Raw genomic sequence first — 21,710 nt, forward strand, 5'->3', positions numbered from 1 at the left:
TTTTATATGTTGAATAATTAGTTATATTAATCCAATTTAAGTACCCATTGAATTTTATTTTTTAATTGTAGTAGTATTATACAAAAAAAAAAATGAAAAAATATTATCTGATAATTTTTGGTATCACTTTATATATATATGACTAATATTTTATAAATATACCATTTAATTATAAATTTTTTTGGTCATTCAAATAATAACTAATAGAATATTAGAAATTTATCATATTAGATTCTGAAAAATAACATTAAAAAACGTTGTGCAATATAAGTTATTATAGTTCATATGTGGTGAATATATAATAAAAATATATTCTTGACCAAATTATAAATTAGAAATATAAAATTATATTTAATTTTATATTACAATTATTGTATAGATTTTGTAATGTAAAATACATAATGTATTTAAATTGTTTTTAATTCTAAAATTGAATTTTTTTTTTTTTTTAAAAGGGTGGAGTTACCATAGAGTACCACCACGACAGCGTGGAAGCAGCTCTCTGACTCTCTGCTCTCTTTCCTCCTTAACAGGCCTACCCCTATCCTGCAGATCATCAATCTTTCCCTCCGTGTTCCAAGATCCTATCTCCTTCACTTTAATCAAGTCGAATCATATAAACTCTCTCGAGAAAATCAAAGCGAAAACGCCATAAAAGTACTTCGGAAAGTTTCTTTATTTTACATTGGGTGATACAAACAGCGGAACCGGGTTATCTCGTCTAGCTTCGGAGAGAACGACAAACAGCGAGAACAATGGCGGGAATAGCTTTAATCTTAGATATGTTAAGGAAAAACCCAAACTTTCATTCACAACAAAGCTTCCACTCTTCTGGGTTGTTCTCGGCCTCCTCCGCCGCATCCCTAGCCGCGGCTTCCGTTGCTGCTAGCGCCCCTTTTGCATCTAGGTTTCTCTTCGGGTATGTTCATAAATTCCCTATCTTTGTCTACAAACATTAATTGAATATATGTACGTTCTCTGTAGTAAGTTCTGATCAAAGAACAAAGTTATTGATTTGGAGATTATATAAGCAATATTGATGTTTTATTTGTTTGGTAATTTTGATTTAAGTTAAGCCTATATGCTATTTAGTTTAATTACTGTAGTGCGTTTTGACTGTTTGGTTTAGTTTATATGTGGAGTTTTGGTGGAGTTATCACCTTGAGTCTGGCTGTTTTAGTTGATTGAACATGTCTGGAAAACCAGTAGATATGGTATTGTTCTTTTAACGGGATTTTATCAGAAGAAGAAACTATGATTCTTTTTGCTCGAGTCCACCATCGATTGGCTGTCAAACATGAAAAGCTTTGATTAGGGGTTAGTTGTTTAATTGCAGAATTTGGTTGCAATTAGACCTTGTCTGGGTCACTCACTCTTGATATTGACTCGTGGAAGCTGGCATCATAAAATCATGGGTTGGCTGAGATGAGTAACTTGCTATTCGGTGCAGTATCGCACACTCTGGTCTTGTCTCGGATGACTGATAATTGGAGTGAAGATTGATTCTCTAAGATAAAAGGAACATTAGGACATTTTGCTTTTATATACACTAGCTTTCTTAAGCTGGTTTCTGGTTTCATCACCTTCTCCCTCTTCAGTCACCTAGTATAGCATATGCTTACTCATATTTTGGCCTTTCCTCCTTTCTTTTAGCATTCCGGATATGATAGCTAACACGATATGAGGTAAAACAACATTTTAAACAAAAGCTATGTGGTAAAATAATTATTGTTGTGAGATAAGATGAAAGGAGGAAAGCAAAAGGGAAAAATTTTCTATTCGAGAAAAGGAAAAAAAATGGAGATTGATCATGGTGGGTGGGTTTGTTTTGAGTTAGGGGCTGGAGGGAGAACTAGCCACTGTTGTTTCTCTTTGAAAGCTTATTGATGCACCAAATTATTGGCAATCTTTTGCGTATTCTGTAAAGAAGTAGTTAGCATCTGAAACAACAAAACAATGGCTTTGGTGTTGTTTGATTTTTGATAATTTGGAAGATTTTATGCCTGTTTGGCTCAGGTTTTACTTTGTATTGACTCTTCCTGTCATGCTACAGTTGTCCTAAAACACCAGTGGCTTATTGTGATGCTGGTGCAGCACTCACTGATGATTACATTTCTAATATACGGAGAGCATCAGGAGATATATTTCGGCATAATTCTCTCACATATACTACCAAAGAGTACAACATCGAGCTAAAGCCTCTGTTTTCAGCTTTTGAGTTTAAGACATTTGCTATGACAACCTTGAGGTCTTTCTTGATGTTCTATTTGCCTCTTCTGGAGCCTAATATGAGCACTGAAGAGGACGATGAAGATTTCCTGCAGGACACTCAAGACGGAAGGCATGTCGATTTGGTTGTTCCTTTCAAGAAATCAATGAAGCAAATTGTTCGTGAGGTAAGTTGCTTTCATCAGCCTACTTTTTGTTGCATGATAAACATTTAATTTTTATTCATGTGAAAAGGAAACCATTGTACATGTGAAATACCATTTTATCAGTTGTAATCTTATAAATATTGTTATCGATGTCCTTTCTGGTTCCCTTTCCTTTCAATCATGAAGTCCTATCTTCAATATAACTTTGTTGCCTCATTTTCTAACTATGGTGCTTGCTTAATTTATGAATCTTCCATAGAGTTGCACATGGTGCGATGGTCAGGTTCTCCTGGAACCACTCTTGTCCAAAATTATTTCCACAGTCCAAGTTGTCACCTAGATTTCTCCCTTTGCTAATCTCCTTGGTAGATGCTAGGTCACAGTTAAATTGGCACAAGGACTGAGTCTTTTTTTTCTAATCTATTGAAATAAATGAATTTAACAGATTACTGTTTCTTTTCCTTGATGTTCCTGAAATTTATTTATTTCAAGTTGCTCAATGATATCCAAGGTCAGTTAAGATCCAGTATGCTAATGTGTAAATAATAAATTGATTCTTTTTTATCAAATTAACATGACATCATAGTCAAAGATCTAATACTCAAATCTCAACTGAATTGTAGTCTCAAGTTAAGATGGGTCTGTACTTGAGGAATATAATGGATTAGGCTGAAGTACTTACATATGAGGAAATAATAAATTGGATCTTTTCGTTTTAGTTTAAAATTCTAGTATAATAAATCTCAAGGTTGTTTGAAATGAAATCCACAATTTCTCCGTTCTTGTAGTACCAATTTCATTCTATTTTCCAAAATTTCAAGACAACGTTAACTGAATTACAGTATGTGTACAAACTCAGACCACTGTCGTAACTACTCGGAGGATCCTTGAAAGGCTTGCTATCCATTATGTCTCACAACGCATGGCATGGAAGCTTCTAAAGGGTAATCTTGTTTCAACTATTATGAGAAATTTGGTTCCTGCCTTTCGAAAAAGAACAGATGATAAGTTGGTCATGGATGGGAGAGATAAATTGTAATTGATAAATTTGATAACTATATGCAGATGTACCTAAATCAGCTGTGCGGAAAGCTCACAGAGGAATGCCTACTTTGGTTTATTTTTTCAGAGTTAGTAGAACAACTTTTAGAGGTCAGATCTGATTTTCTTTGTTCATTTTAATCAATTTCTTTATAGCTGAATCTCATTATGTTAACCTCTAGCATAACTTTGTTTGAGCAGGACACTTTCTAGGTGTTGCTGCATCATGGCTAGTCCAAGTTGGTATAGAAATCTTCCGATGCTTTTCTCGCATAACAAACTCGGAAGAAGAGGAAAATCAGGTCAATAAATCAGAACAAGCTAAAGTTCTTGGGAAGAAAGTTTCAGGTATTACTATCAGATGCGGTGCATCACTTGTTTTCGCTTCAATTGGAGCTGGGATAGGTGCAGTCCTCATTCGTCCTAGTTCTGGACAGTGGATTGGTAAGCCGACCATCTGCACCCAACTTATTGAACTTCTTGATGATCATGGTTAGGAGTAGAACTAAGCTGAAGTGAGTCAAATATATGAATATTTGGATTTCTTGCTTTAGAATGCTGTCTGGCTTGATTTCTACTAGATTTGAATTTTGCTTTACCTTCGAGCTTGACTTGTTCGAGAAACATGCATTTTAATATTGGTTGGAGAAATGAAAGAACTAAGCCTAAATGATCTTAAATAAGCTCGAACTATATAAAATCAACCTCAATAAGATTTCATTTAGTATATACTGTTCCAATATTAGTTAAGTATTAATGTTTCAAAAAAATATTATAGAAGAACCAAGCCCGAATAGAGGCACTTTAAGATTCTAACATGTCAAATATGTGCCAGCCTTTTTATTTGCAACATTATTATTACTCTCTTTTTGCTTTTTATTGCAGGATGTGCTCTTGGGGACTTGGCAGGACCTATTGTTGTGTCAGTTTGCCTTGAGAAAGCTCTCCATTCAGATCTCTAAAGCTCACCTGGCATCATTTAGCTGACATATCTATTCAAACACGTTTCAAGTTGATATTTTTGTTGCTTGAAGAATTTTTTGGAGTCTCATTTGTATGCTAACTTCTAATTGAAAAATTCATTAGTGACTTTTTGCACCTTATAGTGGGTTAGATTGCTGAGCATTCATAACATATGGACTCTGTAATGACTGTCCATGTCTGTATTAAATTCGAATCAATTTTTATCAGATAAGCTAAGCAAGAATTCAGGAAAGAATCACAGGCTACATAGTATATTATAGCTTCGCCTTTTGGCTGATGTTTACAACTCTTATCTTTCAGGCAAACGTGTCCCTCGTCTTGTAGAACTTACAGTAAAGGTACTTAATAGTATAATACTATGAAACCATTTCTGTTTCTACACTCGAAGTGCAGGCTATAAACTTGAATTTCAGGTGTTCCAGGTCATGACAACAGCAATCACACAAATACCCAACAAAATAGTCAAAAATTTTAAAAGGGGGGTCTCAACAGAATCGGCTTCTGAGGTATGTATCCCTTGGGTATCAGATGATTTATTGGTACATAGATGAAAACACCACATGCTACAGCAATTGATATGGCAAAAATCCAGTTTGTAACTACACCCTGGGTTGTGGCATCAATCACAATCCCAATTGGCACCGCAACTGAGCTCGAAACAGCAAATGCAAATCCATACTTTGCACACAATATAAAAGGGCGATCTGGGATCATTATGAAGAGAGTTATTCCCATTGTAATAGCTGCAAATATCTCGTGCAAGTTGATGGTTCATAAAGCTTTCCAGGCATCGACTTTGGTCTCTTCAACTCCTATGGCAACACCTTCAAAAACAGAGTGGAAGCACAAGGCTACAATCAAGAGAATGTTGTCTCCAAGTGAGATGACTGTTGCAAATGAAGAGTGTTTGAAGTGGGTGGCTTTTCTGCCAATAGAAACCTACATAAAAAGAAAATCAGATCGAAATTCAATTCTTGATTCCAGATTTTGCAAATTGAAAAGTTGGGTTGTATAAGCATGTCACCTGAATATTGTGACCGTCGTCTTTTCCCTGCTTGAGACCCCTTGTTATGGAGAAAAAATGTGCGAGTTTTAACGGAAAAGGAACAAAACCATTACGAACATAACCTAAAAAACAAAATCTGGGTGAACGAAGTCCACATACTCTTGTTTCTGAAAGACTTTTCCCAGTTCGTCTGAGTAACAAACATAACCTAACGAACAAAATCTACTGAAATTTTGTAAATTTAGCACTTTTTCTCCCTGATTTTTCTTATCGCTTGAACTGAAAAACCATGAGGGGAGAAAAAAAGAGAGAGAGGGAGAGAGAAGACTGAACATTCAGTCTTTCCACATTTTCCCGAGAAACAAAACGAAATAGAGTCTCAACTCTGGAAAATCGAACATAACGATGGAAACATTTTTTACTAACTTCCAACTTACAAACTTCTTCTCCCTATTTTTTCTCAACCAGGAAAAGAAAAAAGAAAAAAAAAAAAAAGGGAAAGAACTTGTGTAAAATTGTTTACCTTGAGCTTCCATGTCGCCACTCTGCTGTTTCCCAAAAAAAATGGCAAATAACAGAATCAGCGACCATATTCAAGAGGTACCCACATCAAGCCAACATAACACAAAAGGGTACTCAACCGTCATCAAATCACCAAAACTCTCATTGGCATTGCTCAAGAAATGCATCGTGTCAGTACCTAGAAACACCCTTCCAGCAAACTGAGTTCCCAGAACCAAGAACCCCTCGTTCCACTTCAAGAAGCACGGCGACAATCCGCCAAAAATGCGCTTACAAAGACGACGAATAAGCACCACATTTTCACTGCAATGAAGGTCCTTGACCGGAGATTGCAGGGGGCATCATCTGGATTTGTACGGCCGGTGGTAGGTTCGTCGTCGTCGATGCCATGGTTGGTGAAGGAGATGAGGAAAGAAAGGAGGAGGCAGAGGAGAAGCAAAGAGTGAGCCATGTGGAACTAAAAGTCATATGGGAATCCACATGTGAATATAAAGAAGAGAGTCTCAGAGTTCTTGACATTTTGGATGCTTAAAATATTCCTGTATATTTGTGTTTGGAGATCATGTATGATATAACTCAATGAATATAATCATAATCATTGTAATGATTAATTCAATTTTTTTTATGAGTACTAACTTTTTAAAATAATTAACATATGATTAAAATAATTAATATATACACTGTATATCACAAATTTAACTTCACATACTTAAGAAATTATTAAATAATTTTATTCAATTGATAATATTTTAATTATATAAGAGAATACATTTTTAAATTTATGGTTATTGTATATATATATGTATATACTTATAAGATATTTAATAATAGTTTTAATATTAATTCTTGTAATTAGTAATATTTTAATTTATGTAATATTTTTATGAGAAAACATAAATTTAAATTTATGATTATTAATATAACATTTTATATAATATTTTTTGTATTATATATTATAACCAATACTATTTTAATATATATAAATACAAAATTATATGAATTAATAATAACAACACAAACACATGTGACTAAACTATATCATTCATATTCAACAAAAATATATATATTTTTTATAATTTTTATTAGAAACATTTTCAATAATCTATTTCAAAAATTTGAGAAAAAAAAAATAGAATAAGAATATTTAATATAATTACATTAATTATTTATTTTCAATAAACAGAAAACTAATTACTATTTAATTAAACACACATGCTCAACTTATTTGTTCCTTCACTTGTACCAAATTTTACCAGAAATGGTTTTGACTTGCAAAGCAAATGTTGTATGATGTATGTTGTATTCATCTGCTTCGCCTTCCATCAACTGTACAAAATCCGGTCTTCATCGTTTCCAGAACCGTTTATGCCTCTTCTCTTCTTGCATTCGTCTGTATCATCATTTAATCGACTCAAAGGTCAACTCACGATTTCACTTATTTTTCTACTTTACTAGTACAAATTGTAGTATAAGTGAACAACCGCAGAGAACAACTCGTACCTATGATACTCTTTGGAGCGCTCGAGGAACTCCTTTGCAATATCCTTTCTTTCATAAGACAATAGCAAAGTCCTGATATCAGCAGGACTATTACGAGCAACATCTGCATAAAAAAACATTTTGCCTCTACAATCAAGCAAGTTTAAAGAAGAAAACATCAAAATTATACAGAATATATTTATTGTAAACTGCAGGATACTCACATTCAAGAAAGGGAATAAGATCCAAAAGAGATGTGTCATCAAAGTCGAGCTTAAATGGCTTGATGGGTACACAGTTTTCTGGCTGAAGGGTGTTATCAAATGCATACCCACTCACATAAAGGATCTTCGTCGGATCCCTATTGAGCTTGGACAGATCCTGCCAAAGAAAAACGTAGTTCCTAAACAGAAAAGACCATTTTACCGAGCTGTTTAAAAAGAGGATTTGTGAGCTGAGGAAAAGAGGCTAATCATATAAAAGATGATGATACATTCTTACAGATCAAGAGCCTTTAGTGACTTTCTTAAGTCCATAAAGATACATCCTTCTCAACAAAAGAAGAAGAAAAGAAATCAACAAAAAGAAAAGAAACCAACAAAAGATGGGGCAGATGACCAAATAGAGGTACAAAAGTATAGCACAATCCCATCCAAATGAAATTCAGAATAGCTGGCTCCAATCAATGCAGAACAAAGAAAAGAATGTGGAAACAGTTAAATAGCAATAACATACCCTACAAAACTTGCCATTAACATAGTTGGTAGCTTCCCTTGTAAGCCGATAACGAATGTATTTGTTTGGATCCAACCTATCACAAACTGGACCAACATACTGCAACCCTCCCCCCCACCCCCCACCCCCCAAAAAAAAAAGAAAAAAAAGATAAACAGTTGATATCATAACTAGTTTATGAAATTTAACAGAAACAGTAATCCAAACGAGTAAAAGTAAATCACCATGTCATTTTGGTCTGTGTACAAAACAATTTCATAAAGGTTAGCAAGATGTTCCAGAAAGGCATCAACCCCGGGCCTTTTGAATGTTCTCCAGCCTTTTTCCCGCTTCATATGCCAGAAAAGAGAAGAAAAAAAGTGAAATCATTATAGACGTAAACAGTTGTTGATAAAAAATATCCCATACGCAGTATTGGGTTGTGCATATTGACCCACTCATCAAAACCTTAACACGGAATACACTAGACTGCAACTCAGAACTTGCTACCCAAAAAAAGGAAGTTATGATGATTGTTTTTCCACTAAATAAACAAGATGGACACTGATGCGCTACATTACAAACATACATATACTGTCCAATCCAGAGTCTTATGGAGTACACTGTCGTTCAAGTAACGGAAGTGAATTCAAAAGATAGATTTATTTATTTTGAAGCTTAGTCGATTCAAAAGTTACCATGGAATTGCAAACACTTGTTTAAATGCAACATCCTATTAAAGAAATTTATGCATGGTACGTGCATAAGGGTAACGATCACCAACCACTATGCATGGTATCAAGTTCTCACATTCCAATCAGTATGAAGAAGTGTCTCATTAAGATCTAGAACCAGTGTGAAGACATGTTGCTTCGATGGATGCAAGTCTGGAAGAAGCTTGTCTGAGGTTGGTCCCATATAATGCTATATGCCAACAATTTATAATCAAAGCAAAATATCATCAGTTCAAAGACTAGGAGAATTGTAAAAGAATTAAGATATATTAATTACCAGGCAGATATGGTACATACTTTAATCTGTTCTTCTGCCACCGCCCTTAGATCCAAATAAAGTTCAATCATTTTAGCAGGAACTGCAATAATAAAGAAATAAGAAATTTCATTCCTAATATCATCGATAATCAAAGAATCCTACTCCTTGTTTCACAGAATGGTGAATTGTAGAGAGCAGATATGAGAACGAACAAAAGTCACAAGCTATCTGGCCTATAGCTTCGATATTCTTATCCAAAATATACAGTGGGCAATAAATAGGAACGAGAATAAAATAATTAACACAAAGCAATCCCGAGAGCTCATGCAATAGGAATAGTGATTCCACGATAGAAGCAGGGATGAATCAGGTATTACAAAAATTGCAAACAAACATTGATAACGGACACTCACCTATCTTTGTAATGCCCAAATTTAAATTTAATGTAAATTAAATTTATTTAAATGTAATTTTTTAATTTTATTTTGGAGTAAAAATAAAATAAATTTGATGAATGATGAAATTGAAAACAATTTCAAGAAAAAGGAGTAAAAATTTGGTTATGGAGTTATTTTTGAAAAAAAAAATCGGAAATCGGGGGTCAAAATACAATTTAGAGAAGTTTTGCCATGTCGGATGCCCAGTCAGCAAGCCCAATGAATCAGGACACGCCGCGTGGCAGCAGACGCTGACGCGGCACTACGTGAGCGATCCACGTGCCCACGATCAAACGGTCCAGATTCGTTCCCGTGCCTATGGACGGCCTAGATATCTTCCTTCCCCAAACGCGATCAGAAGGTCAGATTTTGAACGCGATCGGATGACCCAGATTAGATCACAATTGATGATCCAGATTGGATCGCGATGAACCGTCCAGATTCGCTCCCTATTTAATCATGATCGAACGATCCAGATCAAACGCGATGGACGACCCATATCAAAAGCGGACGGATATAAATAACCCCCATCAATACCAATCCTAACCCTAGCCGCCAGACCCCCTCGCCGGAGAAGAAGACCCAGCCGTCAGGAAAGAGGTCGTCGCCATCCGCCATGGCACTAGAGCCCTTTCCGACCGCCAAAAAAGGTAAAAAAATTTTATTTTGCTTTGAATTCAATTTTAAACACACCCATGACCAAATTAGAGTAAAAGGACCGGCCGATTGGTCGAAAAACGTGGACAAAGTCCCACTCCACAAAATGCCTCTAATGAGATCTTTTTTGATTCCCGTTCTGCGTGATTTTTTTACCGTTGTGATCACCATTTCCTTCTCCACAGGTTGATCAGAAAAAAACACTCAATCGCAACGTGAGCTGGAGGAGCCGCCGCACCGGAGAGCCCCACCACTGGTGAGTTTCAATTTTTTGTATTTTTTTGGCCAACTGAGACTCCTTAACATATTTTCTCACAGGTATTGAGGCAAAATCAGTCGAAAACAGCCGACCCGAGGCGGATTGTCGCTGCGGGCAGCGACGCCATCGCCGGAGCACAGCAAAACCGCTGTGTCGGAATTTTGAAATTGGCCAAAGTGAGCTCTGAGACTGATTTAAAATTTTTTTGGGACATTTGTAGGCACTTATAGCGCGTGTTAATTTTCGAAGAAAAATTCAGGGAACCCATGAACCGCTTATAGGCGCAGTGAACAGCTTAGTTTTTCGGGTCTCAAATTGAATAAGAATCCCTCACCTTATTCTCTGTTATAAAATTGAAATCTAATTAACAATAAATACAGTATTCTGTATAATTTAAAAAATATTCATGATTAATTACGGATTGCTAATGGAGTCATAATCGGAAACTATTCTATGTTGATTTCTGTTGATTGTTTTTACAGTTTAAATGCATGATAGTGCCTTAGTGATTTATTTTATAACTTTGAATGCATGTATTATTATTTTACGTATTTATGGTTGAATTGGAAAAATAGAAGTTAAAGGTAAACGAAAAACTTGTGTGATTAAGTGACTAGATGAAACAACAACCTTACTGGACATCCTGGGAGATAGTGGACGGACCGAGTACATAGAAAAACCTACCGTGAACGTGTCTCATACCGGACGGGTATGAAGACTTGTAACTTGGTGCTCATACCGGACGGGGTATGGGGACGACTTGTAATTGAGAATGTTAAAGAAAAAGGTTCACGCGTAGTGGGGACATCCCTATGTACCCCCATGGATACCAGCAGGCTGGTGATGAAAAAGGGGCAATTGTTGTTTAATGATTTGAATATAAAAGTATAATATGTACTATGTTACCAAGTATATACGGAACCATGATATATATAATATTATTGTTTTTCATAGGTTGTTTTCCATAAATCTCACTACGTTAAGTGGACGGTAAACGGTTTTATTATTGATAAATGAATTTGCTTAATTTAGTGCTCCATTAGTTATTTTTTATTTTTTTCTACCAACCTTCATTTCTGTGTCGGTGATATAATGTAATATTCTCACTGAGTTAGTGTAACTCATCCTTTATTTAACAATTTCATATCAAGAGAAACAGGATCCAAAACCCGTTCCGCAAGAGGGTTGCAAGTAGAATGCTAGTTTTCTTTATTTTCCGTTCATTTCCTTATTTCTTTCAAAATGGTGAATTCTATAACATTAGTTGGTACTTTAAGTTATTGTGTAAGGAATGTAAAACTTGAACATTGATTTTGCTTCCACACTTTAATTATCATTTGCTTCTTTTGGATATTTTCAGGGTCGTTACAGTCTTGACACCTGAGTACAGAAAACTCTTACATTTCTGCACATAAAATTGACTAGAGGATGTCACTCCTTTGATATTTTCACCTCCTTAAGTATGAAATTAACAGAATCTATACCCAGTATCCCAAAGCTTTTTTCTTTTTAATCTTTAGAATTACACATTTGAAAAGTTCAAATAAATTTATAAGTAACATCTCAATTACTAGAGTACAAATAAATTGAAAATCTAATTTTAGAGCAATGATTTAGCCCAACTTACATCAATAGGCAATGCATCATCTCCAACTTTATAGTTTATAGATGTTATATATCTTTAATTATGGTGATATTTATCTATATTTTAGAGATAATATATTTAGGTTTTCTTTATATTTATTTTAGAAAATATTTGATGTATATTCTAAAGCGTTTTTATTTATGAAAAACTCTGTTAATCTCTTTATAAATAGGTTTGTTAATATATTGGTGATGTACTCTCAAATTACATAATGAAATTCTTTCTTACAAGTCTTACTCGTTGATATAGACACACTGCCGAATCACGTAAAATTCTTATGTTCTTTTTATTTCTATTTTTACTTTGATATGATTGTGCATGCTTCAGCGATTAATTTTCTCCAACAAGTGGTATCAGAGCTCAGATTTAACACGGGTTAATGAGAGAAAGTTAGAAGAAGTTAAAAAGTTACCATGAACCTGTTTGGCTGGACCTGTACAACCAAACAGTCTCCGGCGCGGTGGTTGCCGGCGAAAAAGACAAAGCGTGACCAGATCAGATTCGATCTGCACGTTTCCTGCACGAGGTGGTGGAAGAAGCTCAGTTGCAGTCGCGGTGCGGGATGATCTATCGGTGCGACCAGGGCAGATCGAGAAGAGAGACCGCGTGGTTTGGAGAAAACAACTGGTCCCCGGCCACTGGAAGAAAAACAGATTGGGTCCGCATGAGGAGGGTCGGAGAAGAAAAACTGAAGGCGGTTCCGCGACGTTTGGCCTCATCTGTGCACGAAACCAGAGTTGGTTAGGGAGAATGCACACCGGAGAAGACAAACCAGTGCAGCGGCACCCAGTTCACTAAAGGCCCGATTTTCAGCGTTCCCAGCAGTTTTTCGGCACGTTTTCACCAAATCCATGTCAGATCCATCGAGTTGCACATTCCTGCTTGGTATTTCCCAGCGGCAGTGAGAGGCAACCTGCGGTCGTGCGTGACATCTCCGGCGGCCGCACGTGTAATAGTTTGTGCAGCGTGTGGAGGCACATGGAGGCGCGTGCGGTGTTCCGGTGGTTGTGTTGGGTAGTTTTCTGTGCAGTGGTGATTTTTTTTTGCTTTCTGACAGTATTTTTTTTTTCTCTGTTTGGTTTTTTAGTGCACAATTTAAGTATTAGAGATGAGATCCACAAAGTATAAGATAGAGAAGTTTGATGGTGGTACGAGTTTTAGTTTGTGGAAAATTAAAATGAAATCGTCTCTGGTACTATAAGATTTGTAGGGGGCAACTGAAGAAAGATATTCTAAAGGTATGAGAGAGTCAGAAAAGGCAAGTATACAGGATAGAGCCTTATGTGCGATTTTTATGAGTGTCAATAACAATGTTCTGCGAGAGATTGCTGAAGAGTTTTCAGCTTCAGCTGCGTGGAAGAAACTGGAAGATTTGTACTCTATAAAATCACTGACAAACTATCTTTATCTTAAAAAAAATGTTGTACAATTTCAGAATGAGTGAAGGTACGCCCATTAAACAACACCTTGATGAGTTTAATTCTTTAATTATGAACCTAAATAACATATATATTCATATTGAAAATGAAGATCAAATATTGATTGTTCTGTGTTCATTGTCATCTTCTTATGAGAATTTTGTTAATACTCTACTGCATGGGAAAGCTAGTATTTCACTAGATGATTTTAGTAACACACTAAAATCGAAAGAGTTACAAAAAAACTTTACTGAGTATAGAACAGAAAAGGAAGGTTTGGTAAGTAGGGGAAAGACATGGACAAATCAAAATGTAGAGGTAAAAAGAAAAACGATTTTGAGTATGGGGAGAATGGTCACTTTAGGAGAGATTGTCCTATACTGAATAGAGAAAATGAGCAGGAGAGTTCTGCTAATATAGTCGACATGGATAATTCTGATGATAGTGATAATAGTAGTGTTAGAGTAGTTCTACCTGTGAATTCGGATTATAGAAAGAACTCTTGAATTCTTGATTCTGGTGCTACATTTCATATGTGTCCACATAAGCATTGGTTTACTACTTACAAACAAATGAGTGGTACCGTAAATATAGGAGATAACAGTTCGTTATCTATAACTGAGATTGATAATATCAGATTAATAATGTTTGATAGTATTATCAGGACTATTGAGTGTTGACATGTTTCTCATATAAAGAGAAATCTTATTTCTTTTTCTACATTGGCGACTCAGGGTTACAAATATCATGCAGAGAATTGTATTCTTAAAGTCTGTAAAGGCTCCGAGGTACTCATGAAAGATAATTTAGAATCTAAATTATATGTTATTCAGAGAAATATAGTTTCAAGAGAAGCTGTCGCAGCATTAGGGAGCAATAAGCATAATCAATTGTTGCATCTACATTTGGATTATATAAGTAACAAAGGGTTATCTATTTTGAGCAGACAAAGTTTGATGAATGGGTATAAAGAAAGAACTTTGGGTTTCTGTGAACACTGTGTATTTGACAAGCAGAATAGAGTGAAATTCAACAAAAAGGCAGTACACAAGATCAGAGGTAAGTTGGATTATATTCATTATGACTTATGGAGTCCATATAGAGTTTCCTCCAAAAGTAATGCCGAGTATTTTATAACATTGATTGATGATTACTCTAAGAAGGTATAGTATATTTTCTGAAATCCAAGAAAGAGACATTTTCAACATTTGTCAGATAGAAAACCATGATTGAGAAGTAGACAGAGAGGAAGATCAAGTGTCTTAGGACCGACAATAATTTAAAATTTTGCAATCATGAATTTGATGACTTCTGCAGTACTGAAGGTCTAGTGAGACACCGCACTTGTGTTGGGACACCACAACAAAATAGTATTGCAGAACGTATAAATATAACGTTTTGTGATAGGGTACGAAGCATGTTGTCTCATTGAGATGTGAGACAAAAATTTTGGACTAAATCTGTGAATATTGCTTGTTTCACATAATGGTGAATTGTAGAGAGCATATATGAGAACAAACAAAAGTCACAAGCTATCTGGCCTATAGCTTCGACATTCTTATCCACAGTATGCAGTAGGCAATAAATAGGAACGATAATAAAATAATTAACACAAAGCAATCCCGAGAGCTCATGCAATAGGAATAGTGATTCCACGATAGAATCAGGGATGAATCAGGTATTACAAGAATTGCAAACAAAACATTGATAACGGACACTCACCTGTCAAGACACCTGAGTACAGAAAACCTTTATATTTCTGCACATAAAATTGATTAGAGGATGTCACTCCTTTGATGTTTTCACTTCCTTAAGTATGAAATTAACAGAATCTATACCGAGTATCCCCAAAACTTTTTTCTTTTTAATCTTTAGAATTACACATTTGAAAAGTTTAAAGAAATTCATAAGCAACATCAATTACCGGAGCACAATTAAATTGAAAATCTAATTTCAGAGCAATGATTTAGCCTTACTTACATCAATAGGCAATGCATCATCTCCAACTTTATAGTTTACAGATTCGCGGAATGATTTTGTCTTGTGATCAATTTCTTCTGAAGTATAAGCTGCAAATCAATTATAGAACAGTGAAGTGAATCAAAGTCATAATGCTAGATCAATGCACATTCAATACATTATGAGATCTTAAGAATTCGCCATCTACCCGATCAATTTGCGTTCATCACTAATTACTGAACTGATTGGTAATTCTGATGGTCTCCATAGGTCTTTCTTGGAAAGAAAGTAACATAAAAAGCTGAATCACAGTTCTCGCAATCTTGAAATTAGTTTTGTCGCTTAATCCAAACAAAGTTAGAGAACTTTTGGTTCCAATGATACTTCAACAATCGACAAGCAAAAATTTTATATTCTTCAGTATCACAACGTAATTCTTACTTTGAGCTAAATACAAAGCATTTTCCAAAAGAAAAAACTAAAAGCAGTCCTGAACGTGAGCAGAGGAAGAAACGAACCATTGGTGACATATCCAACAGCAGCAGTAGCCACCGTGAGAGCCCCAATAAGGCCGTACTTGAGAAACCTCCACCGTTGCGGAAGCTCCAGCGCACCTTCGGTGGTCTGCTTCTCTTTACGTGGGACGCGATCGTTGACCAAATCTCGAGCAACCTCAATAACGGTGGGCATATGTGTTGGTTCAAAAGAAGGGGCATCCCATGTGCAAAGCCTTCGGCTGTTGAATCTAATCTCTGATAAACCTGAGCTGATGCGAGATCGAAGAGCCATCGAACACATTTTTCTTCTTCGTCTTCTTTTCTTCTTTGATTTGGAGTCTCAAACTCGGAGTTAAGGTTAGTTTTCAAATGAGTCATGGCGACGATGTTTGGGACGTTGACTTTCTTGTTGGTCATTTAATATTTCTGATTACTTTTAACAGTCATTTTATATTTGACTATAAGGACGAAACTCCTTGTGGAGAAGATGGAGCCGAGTCAACGGTGTATTATTTTGTTATTTTATTTTTCAGTTACTAGTAATTTTTATATTTTAAATTTTTTAAAATTATTCTAAAAAATAAATGGTCAGCGAAATTATTAAAATATATATTTAATTAAAACTCATATATTTAATTAACGAACACATAAGACATAGGGAAAAATAAAAGTACCAATTTGTATCATTACTTTATATTTTACAAAAAATCAAACAAATCTTATATATGTATGTGTGGGTGTGTGTGTGTATATATATATATATGTTAGTCTTGGTGTTTATGAGAGTAATAGCCACATAATGAAAAAATATTAAATAATTTTAAAATTACTTTAATGCATAACCAATTTAATTATTTCTCAACTTATATATTTAAAAATATGGTTCAATAAATATATGAAAGTTTCTTCATCCACCAAATTATTGGCTATCTTTCACCTATTCTGTAAAGAAGTAGTTAAAACATCTGAAACGACAAAACAATGGTTTTGGTGTTGTTTTATTTTTGTAATTAGTAAATTTATGGTCATTATTATATGAATTAATATTATATAAATACAAAATTATATGAATTAATAATAACAACACAAACACACGTCATTCATATTCAACAAAAATATATATATTTTTTTGTAATTTTTATTAGAAACATTTTGGATAATCTATTTCAAAAATTTAAGGGAAAAAAAAAATAGAATAAGAATATTTAATATAATTACGTTAATTATTTATTTTCAATAAACCGAAAACTAATTACTGTTTAATTAAACACACATGCTCAACTTATTTGTTCCTTCACTTGTACCAGAAATGGTTTTGACTTGCAAAGCATATGTCGTATGATGTATGTTGTATTCATCTGCTTCGCCTTCCATCAACCGTACAAAATCCGGTCTTCATCGTTTCCAGAACCGTTTATGCCTCTTCTCTTCTTGCATTCGTCTGTATCATCATTTAATCGACTCAAAAGGCAACTCACAATTTCACTTGTTTTTCTACTTTACTAGTACAAATTGTGGTATAAGTGAACAATCGCAAAGAACAACTCGTACCTATGATACTCTTTGGAGCGCTCGAGGAACTCCTTTGCAATATCATTTCTTTCATAAGATGATAGCACAGTCCTGATATCAGCAGGACTATTACGAGCAACATCTGCACAAACAAACATTTTGCCTCTATAATCAAGCAAGTTTAAAGAAGAAAATATCAAAATTATGCAGAACATATTCATTGGACATTGCAGGATACTCACATTCAAGAAATGGAATAAGGTCCAAAAGAGCTGTGTCATCAAAGTCGAGCTTAAATGGCTTGATTGGTACACAGTTTTCTCGCTGAAGGCTATTATCAAATGCATACCCACTCACATAAAGGATTTTTGCCGGATCCCTATTGAGCTTCGACAGATCCTGCCAAAGAAAAACATAGTTCCTAAACAGAAAAGACCATTTTACTGAGCTGTTTGAAAAGAGGATTTGTGAGCTGAGGAAAAGAGGCTAATCGTATAAAAGGTGATGATACATTCTTACAGATCAAGGACCTTTAGTGACTTTCTTAAATCCAAAAAGATACGTTCTTCTCAATATAATAAGAAGAAAAGAAATCAACAAAAAATGTGGCTTGGATGTACATCACCAAAAACACAACTAATGAGACAGATGACCAAATAGAGGTACAAAAGTATAGCACAATCCCATCCAAATGAAATTCAGAATAGCTGACTCAATCGATGCAAAACAAAGAAAAGAATGTGGAAACAGTTAAATAGCAATAACATACCCTACAAAACTTGCCATTAACATAGTTGGTAGCTTCCCTCGTAAGCCGATGACGAATGTATTTGTTTGGATCCAACTTATCACAAACTGGACCAACATACTGCAACCCCCCCGCCCCCCAACCCCCACCGCAAAAAAAGAAAATAAACAGTTGATATCATAACTAGTTTCTGAAGTTTAACAGAAACAGTAATCCAAACAAGTAAAAGTAAATCACCATGTCATTTTGCTCTGTGTACAAAACAATTTCATAAAAGTTAGCAAGATGTTCCAGAAAGGCATCAACCCCAGGCCTTTTGAATGTTCTCCAGCCTTTGTCACGCTTCAAATGCCAGAAAAGAGAAGAAAAAAAGTGAAATCATTATAGACGTAAACAGTTGTTGGTAAAAAATGTCCCATACGCAGTATTGAGTTGTGCATATTGACCCACTCATCAAAACCTTAACACAGAAAACACTAAACTGCAACTCTGAACTTGCTGCCCAAAAAAAGGAAGTTATGATGATTGTTTTTCCACTAAATAAACAAGATGGACACTGATGCGCTACATTACAAACATACATATACTGTCTAATCCAGAGTCTTATGGAGTACACTGTCGTTCAAGTAACAGAAGTGAATTCAAAAGATAAATTTACTTATTTTAGAGCTTAGTAGATTCAAAAGTTACCATGGAATTGCAAACACTTGTTTAAATGCAACATCCTATTAAAGAAATTTATTCATGGTACGTGCATAAGGGTAACTATCACCAACCACTATGCATGAGTATCAAGTTCTCACATTCCAATCAGTATGAAGAAGTGTCTCATTAAGATCTAGAACCAGTGTGAAGACATGTTGCTCTGATGGATGCAAGTCTGGAAGAAGCTTGTCTGAGGTTGGTCCCGTATAACGCTATATGCCAATAATTTATAATCAAAGCAAATATCATCAGTTCAAAGACTAAGAGAATTGTAAAAGAATTAAAATACATTAATTATAAGGCAGATATGGTACATACTTTAATCTGTTCTTCTGCCACCGTCCTTAGATGCAAATAAAGTTCAATCGTTTTAGCAGGAACTGGAATAATAAATAAATAAGAAATTTCATTCCTAATATCATTGATAATCAAAGAAGCGAGTTTCCATTGTATTTCATACTTTCACATCCAATGAGAGGAATTCCTACTCCTTGTTTCACAGAATGGTGAATTGTAGAGAGCATATATGAGAACAAACAAAAGTCACAAGCTATCTGGCCTATAGCTTCGACATTCTTATCCACAGTATGCAGTGGGCAATAAATAAGAATGAGAATAAAATAATTAACACAAAGCAATCCCAAGAGCTCATGCAATAGGAATAATGATTCCACGATAGAAGCAGGGATGAATCAGGTATTACAAGAAGTGCAAACAAAACATTGATAACAGACACTCACCTGTCAAGACACCTGAGTACAGAAAACCCTTACATTTCTGCACATAAAATTGACTAGAGGATGTCACTCCTTTGATATTTTCACTTCCTTAAGTATGAAATTAACAGAATTTATACCCAGTATTTATCCCCAAAGCTTTTTTCTTTTTAATCTTTAGAATTACACATTTGAAAAGTTTAAAGAAATTCATAAGCAACATCAATTACCGGAGCACAATTAAATTGAAAATCTAATTTCAGAGCAATGATTTAGCCTTACTTACATCAATAGGCAATGCATCATCTCCAACTTTATAGTTTACAGATTCGCGGAATGATTTTGTCTTGTGATCAATTTCTTCTGAAGTATAAGCTGCAAATCAATTATAGAACAGTGAAGTGAATCAAAGTCATAATGCTAGATCAATGCACATTCAATACATTATGAGATCTTAAGAATTCGCCATCTACCCGATCAATTTGCGTTCATTACTAACTACTGAACTGATTGGTAATTCTGATGATCTCCATAGTTCTTTCTTGGAAAGAAAGTAACATAAAAAGATGAATCACAGTTCTAGCAATTTTGAAATTAGTTTTGTCGCTTAATCCAAACAAAGTCAGAGAACTTTTGGTTCCAATCATACTTCAACAGTCGAGAAGCAAAAATTTTGTATTCTTCAGTCTCACAACGTAATTCTTACTTTGAGCTAAATACAAAGCATTTTCCAAAAGAAAACACTAAAAGCAGTCCTGAACGTGAGCAGAGGAAGAAACGAACCATTGGTGACATATCCAACAGCAGCAGTAGCCCCCGTGAGAGCCCCAATAAGGCCGTACTTGAGAAACCTCCGGTGTTGCGGAACCTCCTCAGCACCTTCGGTGGTCTGCTTCTCTTTACGTGGGTCCCGATCGTTGACAAAATCTCGAGCTAACTCAATAACAGCGGGCCTAGGTGTTGGTTCAAAAGAAGGGACATCCCATGTGCAAAGCCTTCGGCTGTTGAATCTAGTCTCCGATAAACCTGAGCTGATGCGAGATCGAAGAGCCATCGAACACAGTTTTCTTCTTTTCTTCTTAGATTTGGAGTCTCAAATTCGGAGTTAAGTAAGGTTTTCAAATGAGTCATGGCGATGGCGTTTAGGACGTTGACCTTCTTGTTGGTCATTTTATATTTCCGATTTCTTTTACAGTCATTTTATATTCGGGTATAAAAACGCGGGCGCGAAAACGAAACTCGTTGGGAGAAGATGGAACGTGGTCAACGCGACCACCGACTTTGACTAATCGGTGTATTATTTTATCTTATTTTTTACTTACTAAGTAATTTTATATTTTTAAATATGTTTAAATTACTTCCCAATATAAATGGTTAATGAAATTATTAATTTATATTTTTTAATTAAAATTCATACGTCTCGGTAACAATAAAACAAGTCATACAATCTAAATTTCGGATTAAACTCTCGAAGATAGAAATACTAACAAAATAATTGGTATTGTCACTTTGTGCACCATTACAGATTTTGTACTTCTTAATCTATTTTTCTCTATTTATACTGGGATCCTTACATGTAATAGTAAAATTATTATAAAGAAGTAAAAGAGAGCTGTAATTATTTATCACAAACTAAATAGTTCAAAGTAAATTATGTCCATTCAAAGAAACTGTTATGATTAAAAGAAAAAGAAAAAAGAGTATGAGATTATACAAGTATAGTATTCAGACGCATTAAACCAAAATTCTGATTTCGTCAAATTTATGGAAGCCAAAATGAGTTATATAATACAGGGAAAGAACAAACTCCAAATTTTTAGGTTAAGGGATCTAAATGATGAAGAGAAAGGGAACATAATATATGTACAATATTTTTTCCAGAAATGATTTTGACTTGCAAAGCCAATGTTGAATGAAGTTCGTTGTATTCATCTCCATCACTCTCTATGAACCGTACAAATTCATGTCTTCATAGTTTCCAGAACCGTCCATGCCTATTTTTTTCTTGCATCCATATGCATCATCATATGATCATTTCAAACG

The 21,710-nt window shown here is 34.9% G+C and overlaps 3 protein-coding genes and 1 pseudogene across 7 annotated transcripts; 1 reads left to right on the forward strand and 3 right to left on the reverse strand.

Annotated features, from left to right (window-relative positions):
• The first annotated feature begins 466 nt into the window (after positions 1-466).
• On the forward strand, positions 467-4,664 carry LOC110820732 (isopentenyl-diphosphate delta-isomerase). Its single transcript, XM_088218719.1, has 6 exons — positions 467-919; positions 2,054-2,396; positions 3,235-3,319; positions 3,441-3,527; positions 3,618-3,860; positions 4,302-4,664. The coding sequence occupies exons 1-6, from the start codon at positions 756-758 to the stop codon at positions 4,376-4,378; spliced, it is 999 nt and encodes a 332-aa protein (XP_088074845.1). The 5' UTR covers positions 467-755; the 3' UTR covers positions 4,379-4,664.
• Positions 4,624-6,508, reverse strand: LOC110820625 (zinc transporter 11-like; annotated as a pseudogene). Its single transcript, XR_015818682.1, has 4 exons — positions 6,048-6,508; positions 5,930-5,954; positions 5,425-5,528; positions 4,624-5,339 (listed from the first exon to the last, which is right to left on the reverse strand). The product of XR_015818682.1 is annotated as a zinc transporter 11-like (transcript).
• A 465-nt stretch (positions 6,509-6,973) lies between these two features.
• Positions 6,974-16,525, reverse strand: LOC110820838 (mitochondrial import inner membrane translocase subunit TIM50-like). Of its 4 annotated transcripts, XM_088218720.1 has the most exons (10): positions 16,008-16,506; positions 15,511-15,599; positions 15,253-15,289; positions 9,153-9,214; positions 8,932-9,045; positions 8,367-8,471; positions 8,143-8,241; positions 7,632-7,788; positions 7,429-7,531; positions 6,974-7,318 (listed from the first exon to the last, which is right to left on the reverse strand). In XM_088218720.1, exons 1-10 carry the CDS (start codon positions 16,285-16,287, stop codon positions 7,273-7,275), a joined length of 1,092 nt encoding a protein of 363 aa, XP_088074846.1. In that variant the 5' UTR covers positions 16,288-16,506; the 3' UTR covers positions 6,974-7,272. The 4 variants fall into 4 exon arrangements, with proteins under 4 accessions (XP_088074846.1, XP_088074847.1, XP_088074848.1 ...); XM_088218721.1 differs by lacking the exon at positions 8,932-9,045 and having other exon boundaries at positions 7,632-7,810; positions 9,133-9,214; positions 16,008-16,514; XM_088218723.1 differs by lacking the exon at positions 6,974-7,318 and having other exon boundaries at positions 7,430-7,554; positions 16,008-16,525.
• Positions 16,526-17,089: 564 nt separating this feature from the next.
• On the reverse strand, positions 17,090-20,850 carry LOC110820731 (mitochondrial import inner membrane translocase subunit TIM50-like). The gene is made up of 10 exons (XM_088218724.1): positions 20,451-20,850; positions 19,954-20,042; positions 19,692-19,728; positions 19,270-19,331; positions 19,050-19,163; positions 18,484-18,588; positions 18,268-18,366; positions 17,741-17,897; positions 17,538-17,640; positions 17,090-17,427 (listed from the first exon to the last, which is right to left on the reverse strand). The coding sequence occupies exons 1-10, from the start codon at positions 20,719-20,721 to the stop codon at positions 17,382-17,384; spliced, it is 1,083 nt and encodes a 360-aa protein (XP_088074850.1). The 5' UTR covers positions 20,722-20,850; the 3' UTR covers positions 17,090-17,381.
• Between the last annotated feature and the right edge of the window lie 860 nt (positions 20,851-21,710).

Source organism: Carica papaya, chromosome 4 (assembly GCF_054855325.1).
Source record: "Carica papaya isolate Zhongbai chromosome 4, ASM5485532v1, whole genome shotgun sequence".
NCBI classification, from domain to species: domain Eukaryota; kingdom Viridiplantae; phylum Streptophyta; class Magnoliopsida; order Brassicales; family Caricaceae; genus Carica; species Carica papaya.